The 25267-nt window shown below is 35.7% G+C and overlaps 1 protein-coding gene across 1 annotated transcript in view; it reads right to left on the bottom strand.

The window, feature by feature from the left end:
* Positions 1-235: 235 nt before the first annotated feature.
* Positions 236-25267, bottom strand: part of TMEM170B (transmembrane protein 170B) — a 45764-nt gene continuing 20732 nt past the window's right edge. The window contains exons 2-3 of the mRNA XM_030817291.1: positions 18149-18319; positions 236-8333 (exon numbers count right to left, since the gene is read on the bottom strand). Coding sequence (XP_030673151.1) covers positions 8203-8333; positions 18149-18319 — 302 coding nt within the window. The 3' untranslated portion in view covers positions 236-8202. The remainder of the gene's footprint in view (positions 8334-18148; positions 18320-25267) is intronic.

The raw sequence follows: 25267 nt of genomic DNA, 5'->3' as shown, positions 1-25267 counted from the left end.
AAGTAGCTGGGACTACAGGCACATACCACAGCATCCAGCTAACTTTTTTGTATTTTTAGTAGAGACGGGGTTTCACCATGTCGGCCAGGCTGGTCACCTCTCAGCTTTTAAGCACTACCTCCTAAATCTGTAGGTAAAACTGGGCCAGAAAAATTGACAAAAAGGCAAGAGAAGACATTTGAGTCCCTAGTGAATGAATTGAAAAGATATATCACCAAGAGTCAAACACCTCATAAAGCTTTCAAAGACAGGTTTATTTATATATAAGTGCATGAAATTGAATACAGAAACTTTATTAAAATACTGTATATTACAAATTTTTAATCCAATAAATTCTGTGTAATGACATTTAAGTGCTGGATTCACTTTCAACAGTTGTTTTGTGTGTATCAGTAAAGAGTTCACCCTGTATATTACAAAGAGGAGAGCCACATGTGGACCTCAGAAATGGTCCTGTGATTAGACACTGAATGATAGTAATTGTGCATCTTTTCCTTAAAGCAATGAATTGGAACCTAGATCTTATCTTTGTAGACCTACTTTGTATAATTAAAAATAACTTGCATATGTTTATTGCTGCCCTTTGAAGAAAATGAGAATGGTGAAAAATAATTTAAAATAAAGATCAACATCTCTAGGCTAAACTGATGCTTACTGCAATTAAAATACTTAAAATTCACTGCAAAATTTGTGTTCTCCAGGAAATTATGCTATATACATAATGAGATTTGTACATGAATTGGGAAATAAAAAATTGCTTATATAAAATTAAAAATCAATAATATACAATATTTACAGCTTGTTAGGTATTATATATAAACATAGTTTTTAAAATAATCCTTCATAATGAAACTGTTTTATGTAAACATGCAGTACACATACTCATACAGTGTAGTTTATAGTCTTAACAGAAGGGGAAATTGTGTTCATGTAACACAGGGTACTTCATCAAATATGCCTTTGTTTTTGTGTATTACCCCTCCAACATTTATTCTCCTGTCTTTAAGCTTCACAGTACATTTAGTATTTCTATAGTAAAAATAAATCCCTGATGGTAAACATATTTCTAAAGGTTAAAGTGTGTGCCCTGTACTACAGTATAAAACTAACACTGTTCACTAGAATCTCTAGTTTACGACAAAACTAAATTTTAAAGTCTCACACTTAATTTTCTTAACTACATTTTTTTCCATTTCATACTTGGAAAAAGAAAAAATACGGAAAAATACAACATCATGAAAATATAGTGAAAGTAGCTGTCATCTCTCACAGTCAATGACTAAGTAACTGCTTTACACTGAACCATATGACGTTAGTGGCTACTATTCGTTAGGCTTTCGAAACTTTGAATTCCCAGTCGCGGGTGACGTGTACCAACTCACTGATGCCAATCCTGAATCTTGCTAAATCCACTTTGCACAAGTATCTTAACTTCCAAGGCACTAAGGCTTCATTTAGCTTTTAAAATCTGCCTGTGATTTACTACATGATTCATCGGTGGTCTGAGAGTTAACACAATTTGAAAGTGAGACTTTTAATACCTGTCAGGTAAACTATATTTTTGCTATTTAAATAAAGACATTTTAGCTAGTTAACTTTCAAGATAAAGTCGATTCCCTCATCTCAGAATAACTAGAGTCAGGGGCTAATATTTTTGGTAGAATCCTATGAATTTTGGATGGCTAAAACAAAAAATACTGTGAATTTCCTATTTGTTCATCTAAATATGTGGAGCTCAAGTCTGAATGTGTGTATTGGTGAGAGGGCCAAATCTTTTAAAAAAATTCTTCCATTGTAAATGCATCCAACATCAAAAACATTAAGTGTCAACAGTTAAATTATCAACTCATCTGCTATTAAAAGTAAATCATTTTTATGATGATTTACTCAACAAGTGCCACTATGTTGCTTTCTATGGAGAAAACTTTAAAATATTCCATTCCAAAAATACTTAACAATGATGTGTAAATACTTTAAAAACAAGAGAAGCTTCATTATCAGTAGTCCTCTCGAGTTAACGTTCCTTTAAACAGGGCTCTAAAAAAAAGTGATTTCTGCTTAATTCAGCAAGACAGAATAAAATTTTTAAAGTGGTGATTTTTAGTAACTACCAATTTATACTTAAGAGAAAAAGTGTTACAGTTACAGGACTCAGATGATGGATTATACACCGCAATTCCTCTTTCTGTGTATTTGTGTCAAACTGCTTTTCAGTTTCAGTTATCTACCTGAATACATTCCCAAGAAGGGTAGAGTCATGTTACTACCAAGAGTAGATACATGTGGGTGCAGTACACAATCGTAAAACATATGTATGAGGTTCATGCTCTCCTGACTTGCCTAAAGTACTTACTTTTCAGTAAGATTAGAGCTGCATAACCGTAGGTGTTAAGAATATTCTTTCCTAAACCAGCTCCTTGGATTCTATCAACAAATTGTACACGTTTAAACTATAACATACGACATCTGTATGGAAAGAGGAGGAAAGATTTTTAGGAAATTGCTAAATTCGTTCTCAAAATCAGGGAAGAGTTATTATGTAAGTTCAATATATGTGCAACAAATGTAAAGAATGTGAAAACAACTTCCCTAAACTCAGGGGAAGAGATGATTATAGTTCATAGCTCAGTTCACTCAGAAATGTGTTTCCACTAATTTAAAAGTATTATCTGATATATCTCCACATTTACTGAAAATACTTCAGATATTAAGCATTATTTCCCCCAAATTCATGGATACATTTTTAGATAACTAATTCAGCAACCTCCTTAATAACACTGTACTGCCTACACAGAACAGAGCTCCTTAAGTGAGAAGAGCAAACCTGTCACCACACACACACAAAATGCAATACAATTTCAAAATGCACGGTGGTCAGTGAAGCCTCACATATAAAGAAACACAGCATGTGTAAACATGCAGTATACATACTCATCCAGTATAGTTTATAGTCCTAACAAAAGGGTGGAAATTGTGTTCACAGGATGTAGGGCGCTTTGTCAAATATGTTTTTGTTTTTGTGTGTTACCTCTCCAAATGCTATAATTTTTAATCAAATAATATCCTTTTTATCCTGAACAGTCTTCTTCCAAGATGTTATAACAAGGACAGGAAGTTAAGAAAGATTATAAAACCATTTGATTATTGGTCCGTTTTAACAATTGAGAATTTCACCCGATTATTAAAAGAAATAGTAATTTACCCAGTTACCCAAAAAGTGTTACCAAATTTCTCTGCAATTGAAATCTGCTAGAATTTCTTCAGTAATTTTCCTCGTCCCTCACATCTTAAAAACAAATAATGACTGCAGAGATTCTGATTGAGACTGAGAGAAAAATCTGTAGTGTCAAGAGTGAAGTGGTTTGAGAATATTTCAGAAATTGCTCCAGGCATCTTGTTACTCCCTGAATTATATAATGAACATAAATTTAAAATAATAGTACTTAAAGTTAAAAAAAAAATAGGCTGGGCGCGGCGGCTCACACCTGTAATCCCAGCACTTTGGGAGGCCGAGGTGGGTGGATCCCTTGAGGTTGGGAGTTTGTGACCAGCCTGACCAACATAGAGAAACCTGTCTCTATTAAAAATACAAAATTAGCCGGGCATAGTGATGCGCACCTGTAATCCCAGCTACTCGGGAGACTGAGGAAAGAGAATCGCTTGAACCTGGGAGGCAGAGGTTGCGGTGAGCTGAGATCATGCCATTGCACTGCAGCCTGGGCAACAAGAGCAAAACTCCGTCTCAAAAAAAACATAAATAAAAGAAACAAAATAACAGCTAGGGCTTAAGCACCCTTGGCCCGTGGAAGAAAGGACTTGGTAGACACTGAATGTCGTTCTATTTATCTACAGAATTGGCACTACACTGTAGAGCCAAAGGTCCAGGGCCAGCAGAAGAAACAGACATATAGAAGACAGAAGGGTTATATATCTCTCTTACTTTTCAAGAAGAATAATTAGCAGATAGCAGAAAGTCAATGATTCATTAACATGGCTGAATGAATCCAAGGGAAGTGGGATTAGGTAAAGGAGTCAAGGCTGACTGCCTCTCTACCCTTTTCCTATTTTAACCAGTGGTCAACAGAACTCCTAATTTAATCCTGCTTGCACTGGCCATTTCAACCACCACCAATTCACAAAAGGTTCTTAAAGATCTGCTGATTTTAAAAAAAAAAGGTGAAAAGGAGATGAAGCAAGATAATAAAAGAATGTTTTTAGTTTCTTTCCTAAAGTATATGTAGGGAAAATATAGAAATGAAAGAAAATTGATGAATTTTACAAAACAACATATTCAATTGGTAATGCAATTGCAAAATGTAATTTTAAAAAAATTCTAGAGACTATCAATCGATCACTTACTGTGAAATACATACTGCTTTGCCATTCATAAACAATCTCACGTAATCCTCACAGTAACTACAGGAGGTATTAGTCACATTTTACAGAGTATGAACTGAGGCTCAGAGAGCTTAAGTGATTTGCTCAAGGTCAAAACGCTGACAAGTGACAGAGTCTTAATTCAATCTGTGTTGCTGGCTTGGAGTCTCATATTCTCTTCACTATGTCACAGCCATGATATCTCAGTTATGGAAATTCCACTTAGTGAATGAACCAGGAAAATGAGAATTTGGAGGGATAACAGGATAACTTTCAACTAAAATCAGGAAGCAAAATGTTGTCCCAAACTTTTTAGGATTTAAAAATCATCTTGCTAGCTTTTGGTGGACTCAAGGTAAAGAATTCCATCTTGGTAATTCTTGTATTTCTTACTAGAGAAAATACTTGGCAGAGCACTTTACATAGTGGATCCACAAAAAGTGTTTTACAAAATAGAATAATTTGGTGTATGAGTGGCAGCCTAGGTACATCAATGTGGCAGCCGCACTTTCTTCATTAGAGGTTCTTTAAAGACCTTTTCCACAACCTTCTGTGATTTCAAATTATCCCGTTCCTTATATCACAAATACAAGATATACAGGCCAACTCATTTCTTTATTTCTCTCATTTAAAGTACAGACAAAACCCTTATACTTTTTTGAGCAGTGAAATGTATGCTGCAAATACTAAGAAAGTATATTGGGTAACAAACCGTAACACTGTTTGGTAAACATTAAGATCTAAAGAATAATTCAGCTCCAGGCCCTGAATATAGCCAGCATTTAGGATTTCATTTACGGTAGGCAAGGTAGGCTATTAGCTTGGAACTGTCCCATGGGGAAGACTCCTGGTTCTCCTTCTTTTAAAGTTTTAAGCATTATTTGCAGTTTATTTGAGGCCTCCTGACTAGCTGTGATCTATGGGCATTTTTAATCAGTATGTTAAACTATAATTAGTTTGGGCATGCAGGAGTTCCTTCTTTGGGGAGCGGATTCACTATAAACAATATTTTATTAAACATTTTTTAAATAAAGGAGTGTCCACTATAGAGGATCCTCCCTCCCTTCTTGCATTTGTCACGAAGAAAATGTACTGCTAAATCACATATAAATTTTAACAAAGTATATAACCCAAATAAATCAATAAGGACTTTTGTCATGTCCCAAACAAGGGTCTCCAGCTCTATTAAGTGAAGAAAATTTTCCCAAAATTCAAAATTTTCAAACATCCTCAAACCTATTTAAAAGATAATTACACTGAACAAATTTTCCACTAGAACATGAAAGTGTTCACTGAAAAAAAGCTCTCCAAGTAGACTGTATTCATATATAGCAGCTCTCTATATACGTATATAATGATATATATATGTGTGTGTATATATATCATTAAACATTTCTTGTGTCTATAGGAAAGCTACTAACTTTTTAAAAATCTCAGCGTATAAACAGCTATTAAGACAATTCATAAACTCGAACTATTCAACTGCATCTCAAAACAAGAGACAGTTGCACAAAATCTCAATGGAAATAACTGAAAACAGCAAAGAAACCAAAAATAACCCCTAAAATTAAAAGTATACACATACACACACAATTCATAATATAAAGCAACTTGATAATGAGATAACTGCAGGACACTCTACAAACTAATTATTAACCGTTCAATTATACTTTCATTCTAGAGTAAAAACAATAGTTTAAATCTCTTTGGTCCACACATTAGTACATTTAATGTATCCAAGTTCTTTTCTCGTTAATTTTGGATTATGAATCGTGCTCCATATTACTTCACCATAACTTTCTTAAATCATAAAATAACCATATGTTAAAATAAGTATTCATTCTGTAGATCTGAAACAATTTCCACATGCTATTGGTAATTCCTCTGGAAGAATATGAATGCTTTAAATTATTGACAGAATAGCCAAAGTAAAGGAAGAACACAATTCAAGTCTGGCAGAAAAGAAAAAATCAGATTGACTTGGAAAAGTTATGCCTAAATTTAATTTGTAAAAACATCAGGAATATAAAGAACACATGAAACAATTTCAGGCTTGTACATAATAAAAATAATCAATTTTAAGATTTACTTCAAATATCCATGCATAGTTGCTTATTATTTTTTTAAAACAAATTTCCAAGCCAGTGTTAGTAAATCCCCCAAATTGGCTTCCATATTGGAAAAAGTACTGCCTCTCCAACTTCTCATTGATAAGTTGCGGATATACTCTGCTTCTGGGTGGAGAAAAAGTGGTATGGGTAACAAAGTTCTTAAATTTGAATGTAATATAACAAAGGCCTACTTTTATAGTAAATTGGATTAAACAGCAAGGCTACCAGGTTATTTTTTTATTATCCTTAACTTCATATTCTCTGCAATGTCTCCTTTGAGTTAGCACATTATAACTGTATCTGGTGCAAAAAAATCTCATTAAGAGACCAGTTCAACCCTACCTCCTGTACTCTTAAAATTACGTATTGCCAGAACCTCTTAAAATGTTTTATATAAAGGACATTTCCACTTTTGATATATGCCCTCACAGATTCTTCTAGTAAACTTAAATCATAACTTCATATCGTAAATCAAGAACTGAACAACTGAATTACTCAAATACACGCTCAGTACTGCATTGATATGCTGAGACTAATTGCCAAATTTTAAAATTACCTACTATATTCCCCAATTTTTACTTGGCAAAATTATGATGTTGCCACATGTCCAAAGTAAAATAGTTCATTACTCTTCCTATGTAACTTACTTGTTACTTATTTCTACAAATGAGGTCTTTATTTCCAGAGCCTAATTTAGGCCACTCTCTAAAAACAGTTAATACTCCAGAATGAAAGACTATTTATGTTTTGTCAAAAATCAAGATATATGCAACACGTAATATAATCCCACTGAGATACTAGTTATAAAGATGTTTTGTCCATGAGATACAAGGCAAAAACTTTCTTTAGAAGGGTCAAAGAATGCAACATGCATTTCAGACTTTTTCTTACAAAACTTTTAAGAAAATTTTCAAATTACATTTTTATGACGCACAAACTACAATCAATGTGTATGACCCTTCAAGTTTCTGAATTTGTATAAGAATATGTATGCGTGAGGGAAGCTATAAAGGGTGTTATTTAAGTTAGTGAAAAGTATGCACCCTATAGAGCTACTCTGAGTTCTTAAAACAGTTGAGCTAGTCTTCAGTTAAGAAGACTTTTCTTCCACATCAATTAAATAACAATAATACCTAAACATATTGAAGCCCTAAATCCCAGAAACGCACAACATTAAAAACCAAATAATTTCTCTCATATTAAACAATTCAGTATTTAGCACTCAAACGGGATTTAGTGTTACAGAACAAAAATCTTAGTACATTACCTGAATTCATGTCAAATATGTTCACAGCACTCAGCTACATCTACACTTGCAAATTGTCACATGATCAATGTTAACAAAAAGAAAAGAGTTTGGCACATATATCAATACCTCGAAACGTCCCTGTAACTTAACACAACACTGTTAGGAACGATGATTTCAACACCAATGTTAACCTGATAGGCAGCTAAACAAGGTGCTTTTTCTTGTAACTTTACATAGTGTCTTAATGCACCTTGCCTGAGACAGAGGCACATAAGGTGCAGTGCGGTAGTGCAATCACTTGAACACCAGAGGGCAATCTTTCCACACAGCTCAAGGTCTTCCTTATGCTTTGACCTGCTCAGTCCACATTCTTGCACAATTTCATTTCCACTTGTTAACAATGCCGTTTTCAGGGAATCTGTACATCTGTTTCCTTATGTGAAGTAAGACATTCCCACAGAAACCTCAAAGTGTAGCGAGGATCCTTGAAAAGGAGATGATTAATGTCAGAACAGTCTGTCCAACACCCCATACCAGCGCTTCCAAAGGGGCCATGTTCTTCCCAGCTACTCTGTAAATGCCCGCTACTGCTGCACCTTAGGAGAAACAGGAGAAAAATGAAGGGATACAGTCACTCGTTTTATAACACACTGCATGCTGCACCTTAAGAGCTCTTTTCATTTCATCAAAACATAAGTCACCATTTTTTTATCATTTTATCCACTATGAAAAAGTTTCCCTGTGATTGGTGAAAGTTACAACTTACCGTAATACACTTAGCCACTTATTTGAAAAACAGACTTTTCTATTCAACCAAAAGATATATATTTATGGTATATGCTGCATACTTGATAGCAAATATGTTCATAAAAAATGAATAATTCATTATTGCAACCTCTCACCTGGGCATCCAATTAACTAGACCTCTTTAGCATTTTTGTAAACATACAATATACCATACTGATAATTACAAATGATAATGCAGAAAAATAACAATTTAATGTAATTTCTAAATTATTAATAAATATTTTAATATTAAAGGTATCTTTTCTGAATAATATGAATTCTTAAATGTCATGTAAAATATAATACCTGACTAATCCATCTCACAATCTACCATACAAAATAGTTCATTACTTTTTAAATAAACCATCCAACTCTAAGTTATTTAGAGACTAGTATCTTGACGTCTAATAAGAATGGAAAATGAACTTGACACTTATTCTAGTGAGGTTCCTTAGGTAATGTACACTTCTGAGAATGGGAGAATCTCAGCGTATGAGGAACCTCAGTGCCCATCTGATTCAACATCTGATCTTCACAGACCATCCATAATGATGTGGTATCTAAGTGGATAACTTTAAAAGTACATTTAGGAACCATAAAGGAGGAAACATTTAAATTATAATATGCCATCTCACAGATGGAGATGGCCTGAAAACTATTTTTCTAGAAAAACTGTCTATATATCCTAAAATGGTTAGATAAAAGAACATAAGACAAAGATGAGAAGTTATCTGAAAATACTGAATTGACAATTACAATTAAGATTGAAACCTAGTCATGAAAATTAGAATATAATTTTTACTTGTCAACTTAGAAAAAAATTAGCTAAAGACTAATTCTTTGTACTTCACTCAGAATCTTCCAAATAAAAGTTATTGTATTGCTCTGTAAGAGATGTAAACAGGAAAAGCAAATTATTAACCTAAGCCAAAGACTTTCATATACATGTTTTAAAATAAAAGGAAATTAAAACAGTGTACTTACCATATACTATGTATTTTGCTAGGAACTTTATAAATATTATCATATTTAAATATCATACCATCCCCTCAATATTATCGCCTAATTTAAAGATGAAAAAAACAGAGGTTCAGAGAGGTTCAGTTACTAGCCCCAGGAAATACAGCAAGTACAAGAGCTGGGATTTTTCAATCCAGGTTAGTCTGGCTATAAATCCTGAAATCATTCTATCACTTCATATTTATACTAAGTGAAAATGAGAACGAAGAATTCAGAGAATGATAAAGTAGCTAATAAGCATCTCAAAACTCCTAGTAGCACCAACATTTACTTAACCAAACAATAAAATCACTTGTATAATTGGTCACATATCCAAATTTTAGAATTAGATGACATTCTTTAAAAATATTAAGTATCCTACACCTTTGTCATCAGAAATTATGTTAAACTAGAGTAATACTCTTTCTTTTTGGATTCATCCTAGATTTATATGACTATCTTCCATTTTAAAAACTACAATTTGGCCTCCATCCCTCTGATACTAAGTTTTCAATCATGATCCACAACAAGGGGAAAATCGAAGCAATTACTAGCTCAGGCTGCCTGTGAAATGGCAAACAAATGTGTCAATTCAAACGTTCCATGCTCATATAAGGTGAGGAGCATGGGTTGTGGAGCTAGGCTCCTGGATTAAAATCCAAGCTCCACTACTAAGCAACTGTGTTACACTGGGCAATCACTTAGCCTCCCATGCCTTGCTTCCTCAACTGTAAAATAGGTGGGCATGAAGATTAAGAGATGACACTTGTCAAGTGCTTAAAATAGTGGATGATCCTAGTATGTACTCAACAAATTTTGGCTAGTAGTCGTCATAGTAGTAAAGGATAAAGATAATTCCAATCAGTGATTCACCATTCAATAAATGGTGTTGGAACGACTGGTAGCCATTTCAAAAAAATAAATTTAGGTCCCTGCTTCACACCATTCCCCAAAATAAATTTCAGATGGATTAAATAACTAAATGTTAAAAACAAAAGTACATCTAAACTTTAAAATGTAAGAGAATTATGTTTATGATCCTAGGAAAAGAGATCTTCTTGAGACCACAAAAAAAGAGTAAAACCCATAAAGGTTTCACATCAGGAACAGACTGGAAAAATATTTGCTATATGCAAAACAAACTGATGATTAATATTTAGAATACAAACACACACATATACATGCATAAACACGCATAATCAATACAGCATTTCTGTAATCAAACAAAAACAAAACAAATGTCCACCATCAGTTGGAGATAAACTATATGAAGTCCATACCATGAACCCATACAATTTCAAAAGGAAAATATAGATTTGTATGAACTGAAATAAAAATAACTTAGATATATCATTTAGGTAACAAAGAAAATAAAACATAAAACAATACATATTCTCTACTAGTACATACATACATATGTATGTGTGTATGTATGCGTGTATGTATGTAAATATGTATGAGTGAATGTAATGCATCAACAAATATCTGGCGGATACATACCAAACTGAAAATAGGGCTTACTTCTGAGAAGAGCACTAGTTGGAGAGTGTTGGTCAAAAGGGACTTTGCTCTATCTATGTTTTGAGTTTTACATAATGAATATAATCATATATTACTCACATAATAAAATTTTTAAAATCTAACAACTTCTATACCTAACTTGCCTAAAACGTCCCTAAAATTCCAAGAAACTTTCATCTTAAATGTCCGGATATGAAAGATATTTCATTTTAAATGCCAGGGTATCTTTCAATCCTATTTATCAAATAAAAATATTGGTATACAATGAAAAAGTTAAATAAACTCTTGATTTAAAATAGCAGGGCATAAATATATTATGGAATATAGTAGGAAATAACTATATTCCTTGTATGCAGCTATAACTTATTCATTTTCACTGCCATACAGAATTCCAAGTATGAATATACCACAATTTATTTATCCATTCTATGGCAACAACATTGCTTTGTTTTCGGTCCTTTACAATCACAAACACTGCTCCTGTGAATGTTCTTGTCCATGACCCCTAGCACACACATGCAGTCAAGAGTTTCTCCATGATCCACGGGTAAAACCAGAACTGCTCAGCCCTGTGGTATGGGCCTTTTCAACTTGACTAGATAGTGCCAAATTATTTTTCCAAATTAGCTGTACCAATGTATATTTCAGTTACTCCATATCCTCAGAGGCAGGTGTCTTTTAATTTTTTTTTGCCAATCTAGTGGGTAAGAGATATTATCTATCTGATTAATTTACAAATCCTTGGCAATTAATGTGATTGAGTTTCTCTTCACATATTATTAGCCATTAGGGTTTCTACTTCCATGAAATGCTTAAGTCCTTTATTCACTTTTCTACTGGGTTGTCTTTTAATAACTTGAGTCACAGGGTTTTTAAAAAATATATAGTCTAGATATTAATCTTTTTACAATTATATGAAGTAATATATTGTTTTATTTATTTATTTATTTTGAGATGGAGTCTCGCTCTGTCACCCAGGCTGGAGTGCAGTGGTGCAATCTCGGCTCACTGCAAGCTCCGCCTCCCGGGTTCACGCCATTCTCTCACCTCAGCCTCCCGAGTAGCTGGGACTACAGGTGCCTGCCACCACGCCCGGCTAATTTTTTGTATTTTTAGTAGAGACGGGGTTTCACCGAGGTCTCGATCTCCTGACCTCGTGATCCGCCCGCCTCGGCCTCCCAAAGTGCTGGGATTACAAGCGTGAGCCACCGCGCCCGGCCAAATATCTTACCCCAGTTTGTTCTTTAGTTTTCACTCTCCTTAGGGTGTCTTGCTGAACAACAGCTAGTTGAAAGAGTACATTAAGATCTTTATTTTCTTGGTGATTTATGAGGCTAATATATGCAGGCATGCAGAGAAGTGGGATAGGGTTCTTGAAATAAATAACACATGTGGATCTGCCACTGTGAACAGTGGCAAACATGATCAATTAGAAATAAGGAAAGATCCCAAAAGAAGTGGAGAAGGCAATATTGCCAAGATGATCTGAAGGTGAGTAAAATATACAAAACTACAAGGATGAAGGGGAACAGGAGAATCATCAGTAGACAGAAAACACTGATTAACAACATAAAGTGCCTGCAGATGGGCATTCCAATAAAAAGTGATGTGATCTGCCCTGCGTATTTCCTGACAGAAAGCAAATGATAGCCTGTAGTCCTAGCAACTCAGGAGGCTGAGCTGGGAGGATCACTGGAGCTCAGAAGTTCAAGGGTACAGTAAGGTATGAGTGTGTCACTGCATTCCAGCCTGGGCAGCAGAGCTAGACCCTATCTCTAAAATGGAAAAAGAAAAAAAAAAGCAAGCATATGATAAAGGTTAAGGGTGAAGAGGCACAAAGAGCTATGGGTGGAAAAACAGAAAAAAAATAGAACAAGGTTAAGGGAAGAATTAGTTTTAATAATGTGTTGATTATATCAGTTTGCATAGTTAGATCGAGGTTGGCAAACTACAATCCACAAATCTGGCCCACCCACCTATTTTGTACAGCATGCAGGTTAAGAGTAGTTTTCACTTTTTTAAAGTGATTTGTTAAAATCCAGAGACTAACATTTCATGATACATGAAAATTATATGAAATTCTGATTTTAGTGTCCATCAATAATGTTTTCTTGAAATACAGCTGCACTCATTTCTGATATTGAATTATCTTTGCATTCCAAGAACAGGAATTCCTAAGGTTCTGGTGTAGCCCTCATCTTGTTTAGCAACAAGATTACGCTGACCTCTGCAAATAAGCTGTGCACAGCTTTTATTCTTTCTATTTTCTGCAGTAACTTGGATCAAATATGAACTAGTTGTTCTTGAAAGTTTGGTAGAATTCTCCTGTAAACCCGTTTGGGCCTGGAGTTTTTTGGAAGAAGGGTCTTTAATATTGCAATTGGCAAAAATAATTATTTTCCTATTCATATTTTCTACTTCCCCTTATGTCAATTTTGACATTTTATATTTAGGTATAGCTGTTTATAAAACTATTTTATTTTCATAATTCTCTATCTTTATTATTGAGATTTAGTATTTCTTCTATTATGCTCTGTATTTTACTCTTCTGCCTTAACCCTTTTTTCTTAGTTTGCCAGCAGTCTATTCATCTTATCTCTCCAAAGAACCAGTTTTTTGTTAATCTTTCATAAACCTGACTTACATCTCCACACCAATAAAACTAAACAATGTAATCAAAAGATATCCATGTACAATAGCCATAACAGGAGTTTAGGAATTAACTTCACAAAAAATATACAAACTTCCTATTGAGAAAAGCATTTTTAAACTCTAATAAAAGACATAAAAGATGATCTCAATAAATAGAGATACACTACATGTTCGTGGGTGATAAAATATGCCAATTCTTCCCAAATTATCCTCTGTATTCAGTTAAATCCTAATAAAAATCATCATACTTTTTGAGCAATCCAGTAGACATAGTCTAAAATTTATATGAACGAATAAAGGCCCATCAACAGCTGTTAACTTTGAGAAAGGAAAGTAACAAGAGGGAGCTATTCCTGACAGATATTAAGATATACCACAGAACTACTGGGATTAAAAAAAAAAAAGTGACCCTTATACAAGAATAGATAAAAAGACCATGAATCAGAATAGAGTTCAGAGACAGATCCCTGTACTTTGAGAATACAATACACAATAAAGGTGGCACTACAAATCAATAAGGAAATGATGAATTTTTTAGCGTTTGGCATGATAAAAACTGATTTACTATATGGCAGTGGGGGAAAAAACACATAGAATCCTATCTAATACCTAAAACAAAGGTAGACTCTACATGGAGGATAAATTATGGCCTGAATGCCCGATGCCTTTTTTGTAAATAGAAATAAAGTTTTACCGTAACAGGCCATGTGCATTCATTTACATATGTCTATGGCTGCTTTTGCACTACCTTGGCAGAACTGAATAATGTGAAAGAGACCACTAGCCTGCGAAATCTAAAATATTTATTACTTGGCCCTTTACAAAAATGTTTGCCATTTCCTGCTACAGGTGAATTAAAGACCTTAATACAAAAGGAAAAACTGTAAAATTAATAAAATATATCAGAATATCTTCTAGCACTGGAATGGAGGATAACTTCTTTAATAAAATCTTTATAAACCATAAGGCAAAAACCCTTTCAGTTGATCACGTTGAAACTAAGGATTTCTGCTCCGTAAATGATATCATGGATGAAGGTAACTGATAAAAGACTGAGATAAATTATTTGCAAAGTCCAAAACCAACAAGAGGTCAATATCTCTAATATATAAAAATATCTGTAATTTAATAAAAAGGAAACAAGAATACCAAAAGAAAACCACAGAATTTAAAGAAGCAATCTGTAAAAAAGAAAACCTAAATATATAATAAACATAGGAAGAGATGCTCAAATTCATTAATAATCACAGAAATGCAAATTAAACCAACGATGAGAACTTACTTTACACTTTCAGACTGGCTAAAATTAAACAGCTAAAATTAGACATTATATAGAAACCAGTTTCTCCCAATTCTGGTATTAACTAAAAACATTATATAAAAAATCACTTTAGTTTCAAAATAAAATCTAAGAAGTTGCAAAATATAATGAATATGTAACTATATTCAGTCAGCATCTTACTGAATATAGGTATTTAGCAATCAATAACTGAAGATACAGCTATGAGTGCACTAGTATTCACAACTTGTATTAAGAAAAATATCACTATTCACATTGGCTAGTTTTCCTAATTCACCTGTTTGCAAGTCAGATAATTAGCCAGAAAAAAATTAAATGTTTTATTGCTAATATGGACACAAATTTTTACTTGGAATTGTGTCAGACTTATATTAAGGATTTAAAAATATAACACTGCAGTTTCTAAAATCACTGGCTTACTTTATTCTTGACTGAATTGAAAATGGGTTATATATACACACATATCATCAGAGACAAATGGAAGAATTCCATTTCTAATGCTCTCTTTAAACTTTTCCAATAATATATGCAAATAAATACATATATATATATATATATACACATACCACTTAAACTTCCAAACAGGCTGCTCCTTCTTCCTTCGTCCTCTGTTCATGGTTGCACAATTACAACAGTGGCCATGTCAAAAACTACTGGCAGCCCCTTTCATATCTCTTTGTATGCCACCACAATGAATAACTAATTTAGATTTTTTGTCCTTTGTATAGTTCTTACATTAACTCCTTCCTTCCCAACCTACGGCCATTACTTTAGTTCAGAACCTGGCCTCAAGTTTAGATTATAGTTAATGCCTCTTAGTTCCTCTTCCTTCCTCTTTATTCTCTCTCCCTATCCCCTCTTCTTTCTTTCCTCTCCTCCCTCTCTTCCTCTCTCACTCCTCCTATCCATCCAACCTATATGTTTTGAGTATCAGTTATGTTCTAGGTACTGTTTTATTTTTGGGGATCGAGCAGTGATGAAGACAGACCAGGTCCCTGCTCTTTCAGGGTTTTCTCTTGCTTATTTACATTAATTCTATATTCAACTATAAAACAAAATTTCCCACTGAACTGCTTGTCCCTTGCCAACTGCATTCAAAAATATCCATTTGTTTTCCATGGCCTGCAGAATAAAGCCCAAACTTCCCAGACAGCTTTCCAAGGCCCTCTGGAGTCTGGCTCAGTTCTATCTTTCCTACTGAATCTGGTACTACTCCTATTAAGCAGACCATGTGCTTTAGCTAAACCTGAGTACCTGTTTAAAACCCTGTCTATGACAAAGCATATGAGGTAACATCCATATCATCAAATTATAGGTTGAATGCAGAAACAACAAAAGCAACTATAAAAACTTAACACAAGATAACAAAAAATAACAATTGAAGGATAAGAAAACAGACTCCTCCCCATTTCCCACAAGTATTTTATGGTTGTCTTATTAGTGCCATAGGACATACCCAGGGACATGGGAGTAGGGCTTTCCTCTCAAGACAAAGGATGTCAATCACTCTGGAAAGGGTAAAGAAGGGAATCCCTTGCATGATAAAGATAAGGTTGCCTTCTTATCTCTGAGGCAAGAGTCAACTAGAAAGGAAGAAGAAACTGTCAGAAAGTCCCAAAACAGATCCAGTGGTAGCAGTGAGCTGCCCCTGACATATGGGAATAGGCCGGATGTGAAGGGCAACAGACACATGTACTATGCATTGGCAGGCACAGAATCAACAGCAGCTCAGAGAGGCACCCGGTTTCTGGCACAACCACACTAAGCAAGCAGATGTGGCACACTCCAGTCTCAACAGGGTGCACACCTAAGCTCTGCTCAACCAGCGGCTGCAGAAATTGTTACAGTAGGTAGGTTGTCAGGAGTGGGGCAGGAGAGGGCTACCCTCACCCACCAGGAATGTCAGGTGACCATCAGGTGATGGTCCGGCAGTTGTCACACTAAAATGATAATTGGTCACAGGCACCAGGGAGAGGCAATTTCCCAATGGATAAAAACACTTGAAATTGGTAACCAGTAGCTTCCAATAAAATCTCAGGAAATGCGTAAGTGGGCTCAAGCATGCGCATTAAGACAAAATGGTGGAGTATGACCTTCCGGGGCATTCCACTGGAAAAGGGAAGAAAGCCTCAGATGAGCATGAATACAACTTCTTAAACACACTGCGCATGCTCGCCTCCCAAGTGTAAAGAGGGCACCGCGCATGCGGGTGGCTCACCCTAAAGGAAGAATGAAGGAAAAGGGGTGCAAGACAGTGGAAATGGGCCAGCGAGTCGTAGGATCAAGGTTAAATGGGGCACTTGACCTCCAAAGTGCCCGCTTGGGTCTCTTCCAAGTGTACTTTCCTTTCTTTCCTGCTCTAAAGCTTTTAAATTCCACTCCAGCTCTGAAGCTTGCCTTGGTGTCTTTTTCTGTCTTATACCCCTCAGTCGAATTATTTCCTCTGAGGAGGCAAGAATTGAGGCTGCTGCAGACCTGTATGGATTTGCTGCTGGTAACTTGGATACCTTCTGCTGATAACAAAACCATAAACTAATTCTTTGAAGTCAAGGCTGGAGTTTGGGCCTAAGTACAGTGTTAAGCAGAGAAGGCCAGAGGGAATGAACCCAAAAACTTGTCTGAAAAAGCTCATGAGGCAGCACAGCAGGAAACCTGCAAAGCACTAGAGGACACTCTAGCACAGCTCATTTCTAGTAGGCCATAATAATGTGTATATAAGAAGAAAGTGCAATTTTATTTTGTAGTCACAGGCAGATGACATTAAGGACCTCAGGGCTATACTTTTGCTTATGATAATTATCACTGACATATTTTTATGCCTTTCCTTTTTCCTAGAAAATGAGCAACTTGAAAGCAGAAACTATAATCACAGTGAATTTTCCCATTCAACTGCCTTGCCTCTTGCCAATTTTTATGAATTTTTCTATTTCCCTCAAAACCTTGTAAAAGGACTCTTCACATAGCAGAATTACAACAACTATCTGTTCAATGAATAAATCAGCTCATCTTTATCTTCTAGGTGGAGTGTGTTAAGTGTTGAAAAATAATCTACATAAAAGATCTCACTAATGTTACATGTATAATAAGAACACAGCTACCAAAATGGTAAGTGCATACAAACTTACATCCTCAGACAAAAGAAAATCAACTTACTGGTAATCATCGCTCCAGTTACAGAAGCCAGAAATCCAATGCTGACTGCAATGACAGAGATGACTCTTCCCTGCCTATGCCTCTGCAGCATCACAAACATCAACACTCCTGCAGCACCATGGACAAACAGAGAAGAGAAGAGAGCCCAGAGGAAGATCCAGTACCACATCTCTGAAAGGAAAAGCAAAGTGTTAATAATCTGTTGAAACACAACTTAGAAAATTCAGTTTAACAAATAGTGAGCACCTATGGTTTGGGAGGTTAAATGACATAATACATAGAAAAATGCTTCACACAGTACCTGACACAAGTAGCACTGAATACATTATAAGTTTTATCATCACCGCTGATGCCTGATGGGGAAATAATTCCTTCCATGGCTTCAAAAGGTTAACACTATACTTTAATTTCTTCTAAATGCCCCTATTATATAGCTATCATCCATCAATTTTACATTAAACCCCGATATATTTGTAAACTTCTTAGAATTATAAAATTAGTTTGAAATAGAATCTTTTATTTTCTACCCTAAATAGCAGTGTTAAGAATGTTTTTAACTACCTTGTAATTCTAATTCAAATCATTCCAGAAATCAGTCAATGACTTTTACCTTTTATCTTTAAGAATTTCAGTCATTTTCTCCTTGTGGCCCTGAACTTGATATACTAAAAAATCAGTCAGATAAATTATTTCCCTCTAGTCATCTTAGTGTTCCTTATCCAGAACTTTTCAAGCTCCAATATTATCTCCCCACTGTGACCTCAATTGACTGTTCACTGACATCTCAGCTTAAGAGACAGTGGACAAGCACACTCTTCATTCTCTGTCTCACATTCATTCCCATTCCTTCTGGCCACCCAGCTGCCTCCCAGTCACTCCATATAGTTCCCACAGATGTCCTTGCACTGACTCCTCCCTAACCATACTGTAGTAAGGTTGGAAAGAAAGGCAATCGATCCAAGCTGGGCCAATCGTTCCCTTCCCCTGGGACTTCTGGTTTGGGACCAACTGAGTGTCCTTGCTCTTTGGGTAGCTGAAGCTGAAAGGCTCAAGATTTGTGAAGCTACTTCATCGTCGCATGATGAAAGCCACAGTACAAGAAGGAAAAAGATCCATCAAAGACAAGAGAGAATCAAGTCCCTTAATCAGTTATTTCTAAGGCCTGACTCATTACCATCCTTAGATTCAATGTCACATCCCAGTTCCCATGTAATAAAATCCCTCTTTTTACTTAAACTATTCAGGTAAGGATTCTCTCACTTATACCTGAAAGAGCTGACTCTAAAATATTTAGATGTCACCTTGAGGATCATCCTTGATATGCAAACATTCTATAATACAAAGTATCTCATCTGTGATTTGGGCTAGGTAGTCACTCTCTATCAATTGTAAAAGAAAAGCCAATAAAACAGTCATTAAATAATTAAAATGGATGAATCAAAACCTATGTATCCAAATATCATTAAATATGGATATTTACTGTTGGTAGGAATGTAAAATGATGCAGCTGCTGTGGAAAATAGTATGGAGGCTCCTCAGGAAGTTAAAAACAAAACTACCATATGATCCAACAATTCCACTTTCTGGGTATATACCCAAAAGAACTGAAAGCAGAATCTCAAAGAGATATTGGCACACCCATGTTTATCAGTATTATTCACAATAGCCAAGAGGTGATAGCAACTCAAGAGTCCCTGAATGGATAAACAAAACACAGTACACATACAATGGAAAAATTACTCAGTTTTAAAAGGGAAGGAAGGAAATCTTATCACATACTACAACAGGAATGAACCTTGTGGACATTGCGCTAAGTGAAATAAACCATCACAAATGAATACCATATGATTTTGTTTTTTTTTTTTTGAGGCAGAGTCTTGCTCCATCACCCAGGCTGGAGTGCAGTGGCGTGACCATAGCTCACTGCAGCCTCCATCTCCTGGGATCAAGTGATCCTCCTGCCTCAGTCTTCCCAGTTGCTACGACTACACATGTGGGCCACCATGCCTGGCTAGTTTTTAAAAAATATTTTTGTAGAGACAGGATCTGCCTGTGCTGCCCAGACTGGTCTAGAACTCCTGGCCTCAAGTAATTCTTCTGCCTCAACCTCCCAAAGTGCTGGGATTATAGGCGAGAACCACTACGCCTGGCCTCAAGTTGTAACCTTTAAAATCAACCAGTAACCATAGCCAGTGAAGTGTTTCCTTGAGTTCTATGAGCTGTTCTAGCAAATGATGAAACCTGAGGAGGGGTCAATGGGAACCCCCGACTTACAGCCAGTCAGAAATACGGGAAGCCCAGACTTTCTACTGGTGTCTAAATGGGAGTCATTTCTGGGACTGTGCCTTTAACCTGCGGGACTGGATGCTAACACCAGGTAAATGTCAGAACTGAACTGAACTGTAGGACACCCAGTTGGTATCCTAGAGAATTGCTTGGTGTGGGAAAAAAACTACACATCACTTGTCACACAAGTGATCTGTGTGAGGGAGGAGAAAACAGTGAGTGCCTTTTTTTGGCGGGGAGGGGGGCCAGGTGTGGAGTAACCTCAGCTCATTGCAACCTCCACCTCCCGGGTTCAAGCGATTCTCCTGCCCCAGCCTCCCAAGTAGCTGGGATTACAGGTGCCCGCCACCATGCCTGGCTAATTTTTGTATTTTTAGTAGAGATTGGGTTTCTCCGTGTTGGTCAGGCTTGTCTCGAACTCCCGACCTAAGGTGATCTGCCCACCTTGGCCTCCCAAAGTGCTAGGATTACAGGCGTGAGTCACTGCCCCCAGTCAACAGCAAGTGTGCTTCATCAGTTATGTTTTTACTAATTTTTTTTAAAAAAGTAAAAAATTTAAAAGCATGATATAAATTTGAAAAATAATTAGGTCAAGACCATAAATGACTAAGAATTTATAACAAAACAAAAACTCCTTAAAAAGGAAGGAGGGTATGTTTATTAAAAAGCAACATGAGCAATCTTTGCGGTAATGGATTTCTTCTTTGACTATAGTGGTGGATATACATGTATGTGATACAATCATATAGAACTAAATACACAATAGAGAAGAGTACAAGTGTACAAGAAATACTAGCAAAGTCTGGATAAGGTTGGTGGATTGCATCAATGTCAATATCCTGGTTGATATATTATACTGTGGATTTCTGAGATGTTCCTGTTGGGTAAACTGGATAAAGGGCACATAAGCTCTCTATGTATTGGTTCTTACAACTGTGATTCTTATAATCTCAAAATAAAAGTTTAATTTAAAAAAACGAAAGAATAGAAAGGTTTTTTTTAAAATCAGCTTTACCCTGCCAAATTCTTAAGAACTGGCACGTAAAATGGACTCATGCAATTTGAAATTACTTCAAAGAAGAGACATCTGATATATTTTACAGTGTGTGTTAAACTACCATGCCTGCTTCTCAATGGCATACGAGATAGATGCTAGTGATTATGGAAAAACAGACAAAGCTTGCCTCTTAGAGGCTTTTCTCTTCCAGCATTCAGGGAAACAGTATTTCAGATCATTACTCTCAAACAAATGGCTTCAACTTATAATAAATACATTAAAATTTAAAAACCCCAACTTGCTCAGAAGACATTTGCATATTGAAAGATAACAGTTTCCCTAAGTGAACCTAATAAAGTGAGAATATAAGGGAGTAGAAAATGCGGGTGTATATTTTCATCAAGGGAGCTCTTTTCTCAATTTACCCTGAGACAAGGAAAGGCTCTGCAACAACCACAGACTCTTCAATACAAAAGTCAACAATCCGCCTTGTACCTCGAGCCCATTTAAAAAAGTTCTTATAATACAATTAGAGGAAATAATTTATTTATTGAATATATTTAACACTATGAACAGGAGATTATCTGACATTATAAAAAAAGTAGTGTTGTTTGACTACTGAATATGTAGCTATGATCTCAACAATAAATCTACCTAATAGAAGGCAAAGTAAAATTTCAGTTTAATGTTTTATAAAAACCAAAGGTATCAAAATAATCATAAAATTAAAATAGAACCTCAAATGGTCCTCCAATGACCAGTCCAGGATTATTCCTTCATCAGACTGAACATGAACAAAGTACCCTAATGTCAGATTTACTTTTATATTTCTTTCTCTCTTTCAAAAAATCATACTCTTTATGACGGAAAAAATGATAGAAAACATAACCTAACAGTTATGTTAGGTTTTGTGTTATTACTATTTTTTTGAATTACCTGACAGATCAACATAACCTCATGAGTGAACAGGGACTCTAAAGATTTTGATCAACTCTGGATAAGCAAGACTGTCCAAGGCCCAATCACTATCAGCAAATACATGAAACCTACTGGATTAGTTCAGGTGAAGAGAACCGCAGGATCCTAAGGACTAGAGCAAAAGCAGATGCCCATGTTCCTGGGAAGAACACCTAGTAAAAAGACAGGAGTGGAATATCACAGCCTTTTCTTAAACTGTCTATGCTAAAGTGAACACCCAGAGGCTCACAGTTTTCTCTCTCCACTCATACCCCACCTCATCCAAGCTTCTAGCAATTGGGTAACAATGAAGGGAGGAAGCCAGAGAGACTTTGCTAGTGCTGAAAAAATACAAAACAAACATTTAAAAAATGTAATACACAAAACAACAGAAACTTTGAAGCATCTCATGCCTATAATCACCATAATTCTCTGGAATGGAATATCCCTTCTTCCAGAACGTATCTCAGAAATTCCTTTTATAACATTTCCCCACTCAAGACTGTCTATAATCCTCACCTTAATTTTGCCTGGATTGTTGCAGTGTGTTACTTTTTGGTGGGGTAAAAGGCAGCGGAGTTATAATCTGTTCCAGCCTCCAAACAATACTAGAAATAGCTCTGCTCCCAATCTGTAACTTTCATCAGCTCTGGTTGCCAAGCCACTAAAAAATTATCTTCTGTGCTTTTGTTTTTAATCCTTCAACATTATTTATGAAAAATGAATTTCTCTAGATGTCTAGAAAATACTGAGTAAAAACAAGTCAAAGAATGGTACATATTGTATAATCCTATTTGTTTAAAAAAGTACATTTTCATATCTGTACAGAAAACATATAACCAAATGGAAGAAGACCTAACAATGGCTATCTTTTAGAGATAAGATATGAGATGAATGATACCATTTTATACATTCTTTACTATTTTAAACAACTGGTCTGAAATATTTTACACACATTTTTACCGCAAATATAATATTTTTAGAAATTAGTTTTTCATTCTTTTTTTTTTTTTTTTTAAGAGATAGCAGTCTTGCTATGTTGCCCAGGCTGGACTCTAACTCCTGGGCTCAAATGATTCTCCTGCCTCAGTCTCCTGAGTAGCTGGTACTACAGGCATCTGCAACTATGCCTGGCTCTCATTCTATCCTTTATCAAAGGAGGAGATTTGGGAGGCCGAGGTCAGGAGATCGAGACCATCCTGGCTAACATGGCAAAACCCCATCTCTACTAAAAATTTAAAAAAAAAAATAGCCGGGTGTGGTGGCGGGCACCTGTAGTCCCAGCTACTCAGGAGGCTGAGGCAGGAGAATGGCATGAACCCGGGAGGTGGAGCTTGCAGTGAGCAAAGACCATGCCACTGCATTCCAGCCTGGGCAACAGAGCAAGACTCTGTCTCAAAAAATAAAAAGTAAAAAAAATAAAAAATAAAAATAAAGGAGAAGATGCTCTACTAGACCAATGGTTCTCAACTTGAGCTGCTCATGAGAGTTACTGCATACTGGGTATGCAGTAGAGACAGAAATCACTACTCTAGGATAAAGTTACATAACAGGTATTTATTTAAAGCTCCGAAAGTCATTAAAACAACAAAACCTATCTCATTAGACTAATTATTTTTTTAATCCTCAAAAATACAGAGAATCCAACCTCTCTACTAAAAGTCATTAGCAAGGCAATACTGAAAACTTACTATACACTAAACATTCTAGAAATCAGGCTGAAAATACCATTTATATTATATATATATATATATTTTCTTTCTTTATACCATCACCTTCTTTACAGAAATGGTTCATATTACATATTTAAATAATCTGTGTCCTAACTGGGTTATTTCAAGCTTTTTGTTATACCAACAAATCTAAAGTGTAGAACTTGCTCCCATTTTCTAACAGCAATGACTTCTGAATTTGGGGACATGTCCCACATAGGGGACTTACTAGACTCTCAGAGAGATGATACATTTATAATTTGGAAAAGTGCTATATAGATCAAGGGTCGGCAAAATATAGCCCATGAGCCACATCTAGATCTAGTTTACCACCTGTCTCTGTATAGTCTTCAAGAATGGTTTTTAGATTTTGAAATGATTTTTTAAAATCGAGAAGCTGGGCACAGTAGCTCATGCCTGTAATCCCAGCAGTTTGGGAGACTGACTCAGGAGGACTGTTTGAGCCCAGGAGTTCAAGACCAGCATGAGGCCCTGTCTCTACAAAAAATTAAAAAATTAGCCAGGCATGGTTGTACATTCCTGTGGTCCCTCACTACCCAGGAGGCTGAGACAGGAGAATCACTTGAGCCCAGGAGGTCAACGCTGCAGCAGTAACCCATGATCATGCTACCACACCCCAGCCTGGGTGACAGAGTGAAACCCTGTCTCCAAAAAAAAAAAAAAAAAAGGAAAAAAAAAATATATAAGGAACAATAATTTTTGACATGTAAAAATCATAGGAAACTCAAATTTCAGTGTTTATAAAGTTTTATTGGAACAAACACATTCATAGTAGTCCATGACTACTTTCAAGCTACAATGGCAGAGCTGAGTAACTGAGACAGAGATTATATGGCCCATGAAGCCAAAAATATTAATATTTACTACATTTCTATTTAAGTAAAATAAAATACTATTGCTAAAAGTAGAATACTGTATTTACAGAAAATGTCTGCTGACTCCTGGGCTGGGCTTGGCTGTCCCATCCCCCATTGAAAATTACAGTCAAGGTAGTTTCACATATTATCAAGAGTTGGCACTTTGAGTGTTCAATTAATGACATTTCAATTACATATGTTCTAATTCCTCAGTTTCTGCAGAGTACAGTATGCAGGTGATGCTATGGGGTACATAGCCCTGTGCAAGGGTGTGGGTTGTCAAGAAAGG

This window comes from Nomascus leucogenys, chromosome 8 (assembly GCF_006542625.1).
Source record: "Nomascus leucogenys isolate Asia chromosome 8, Asia_NLE_v1, whole genome shotgun sequence".
NCBI lineage: Eukaryota > Metazoa > Chordata > Mammalia > Primates > Hylobatidae > Nomascus > Nomascus leucogenys.
Note: the sequence above shows the minus strand (reverse complement) of the source record. Positions and strands in the feature narration are given on the sequence as shown.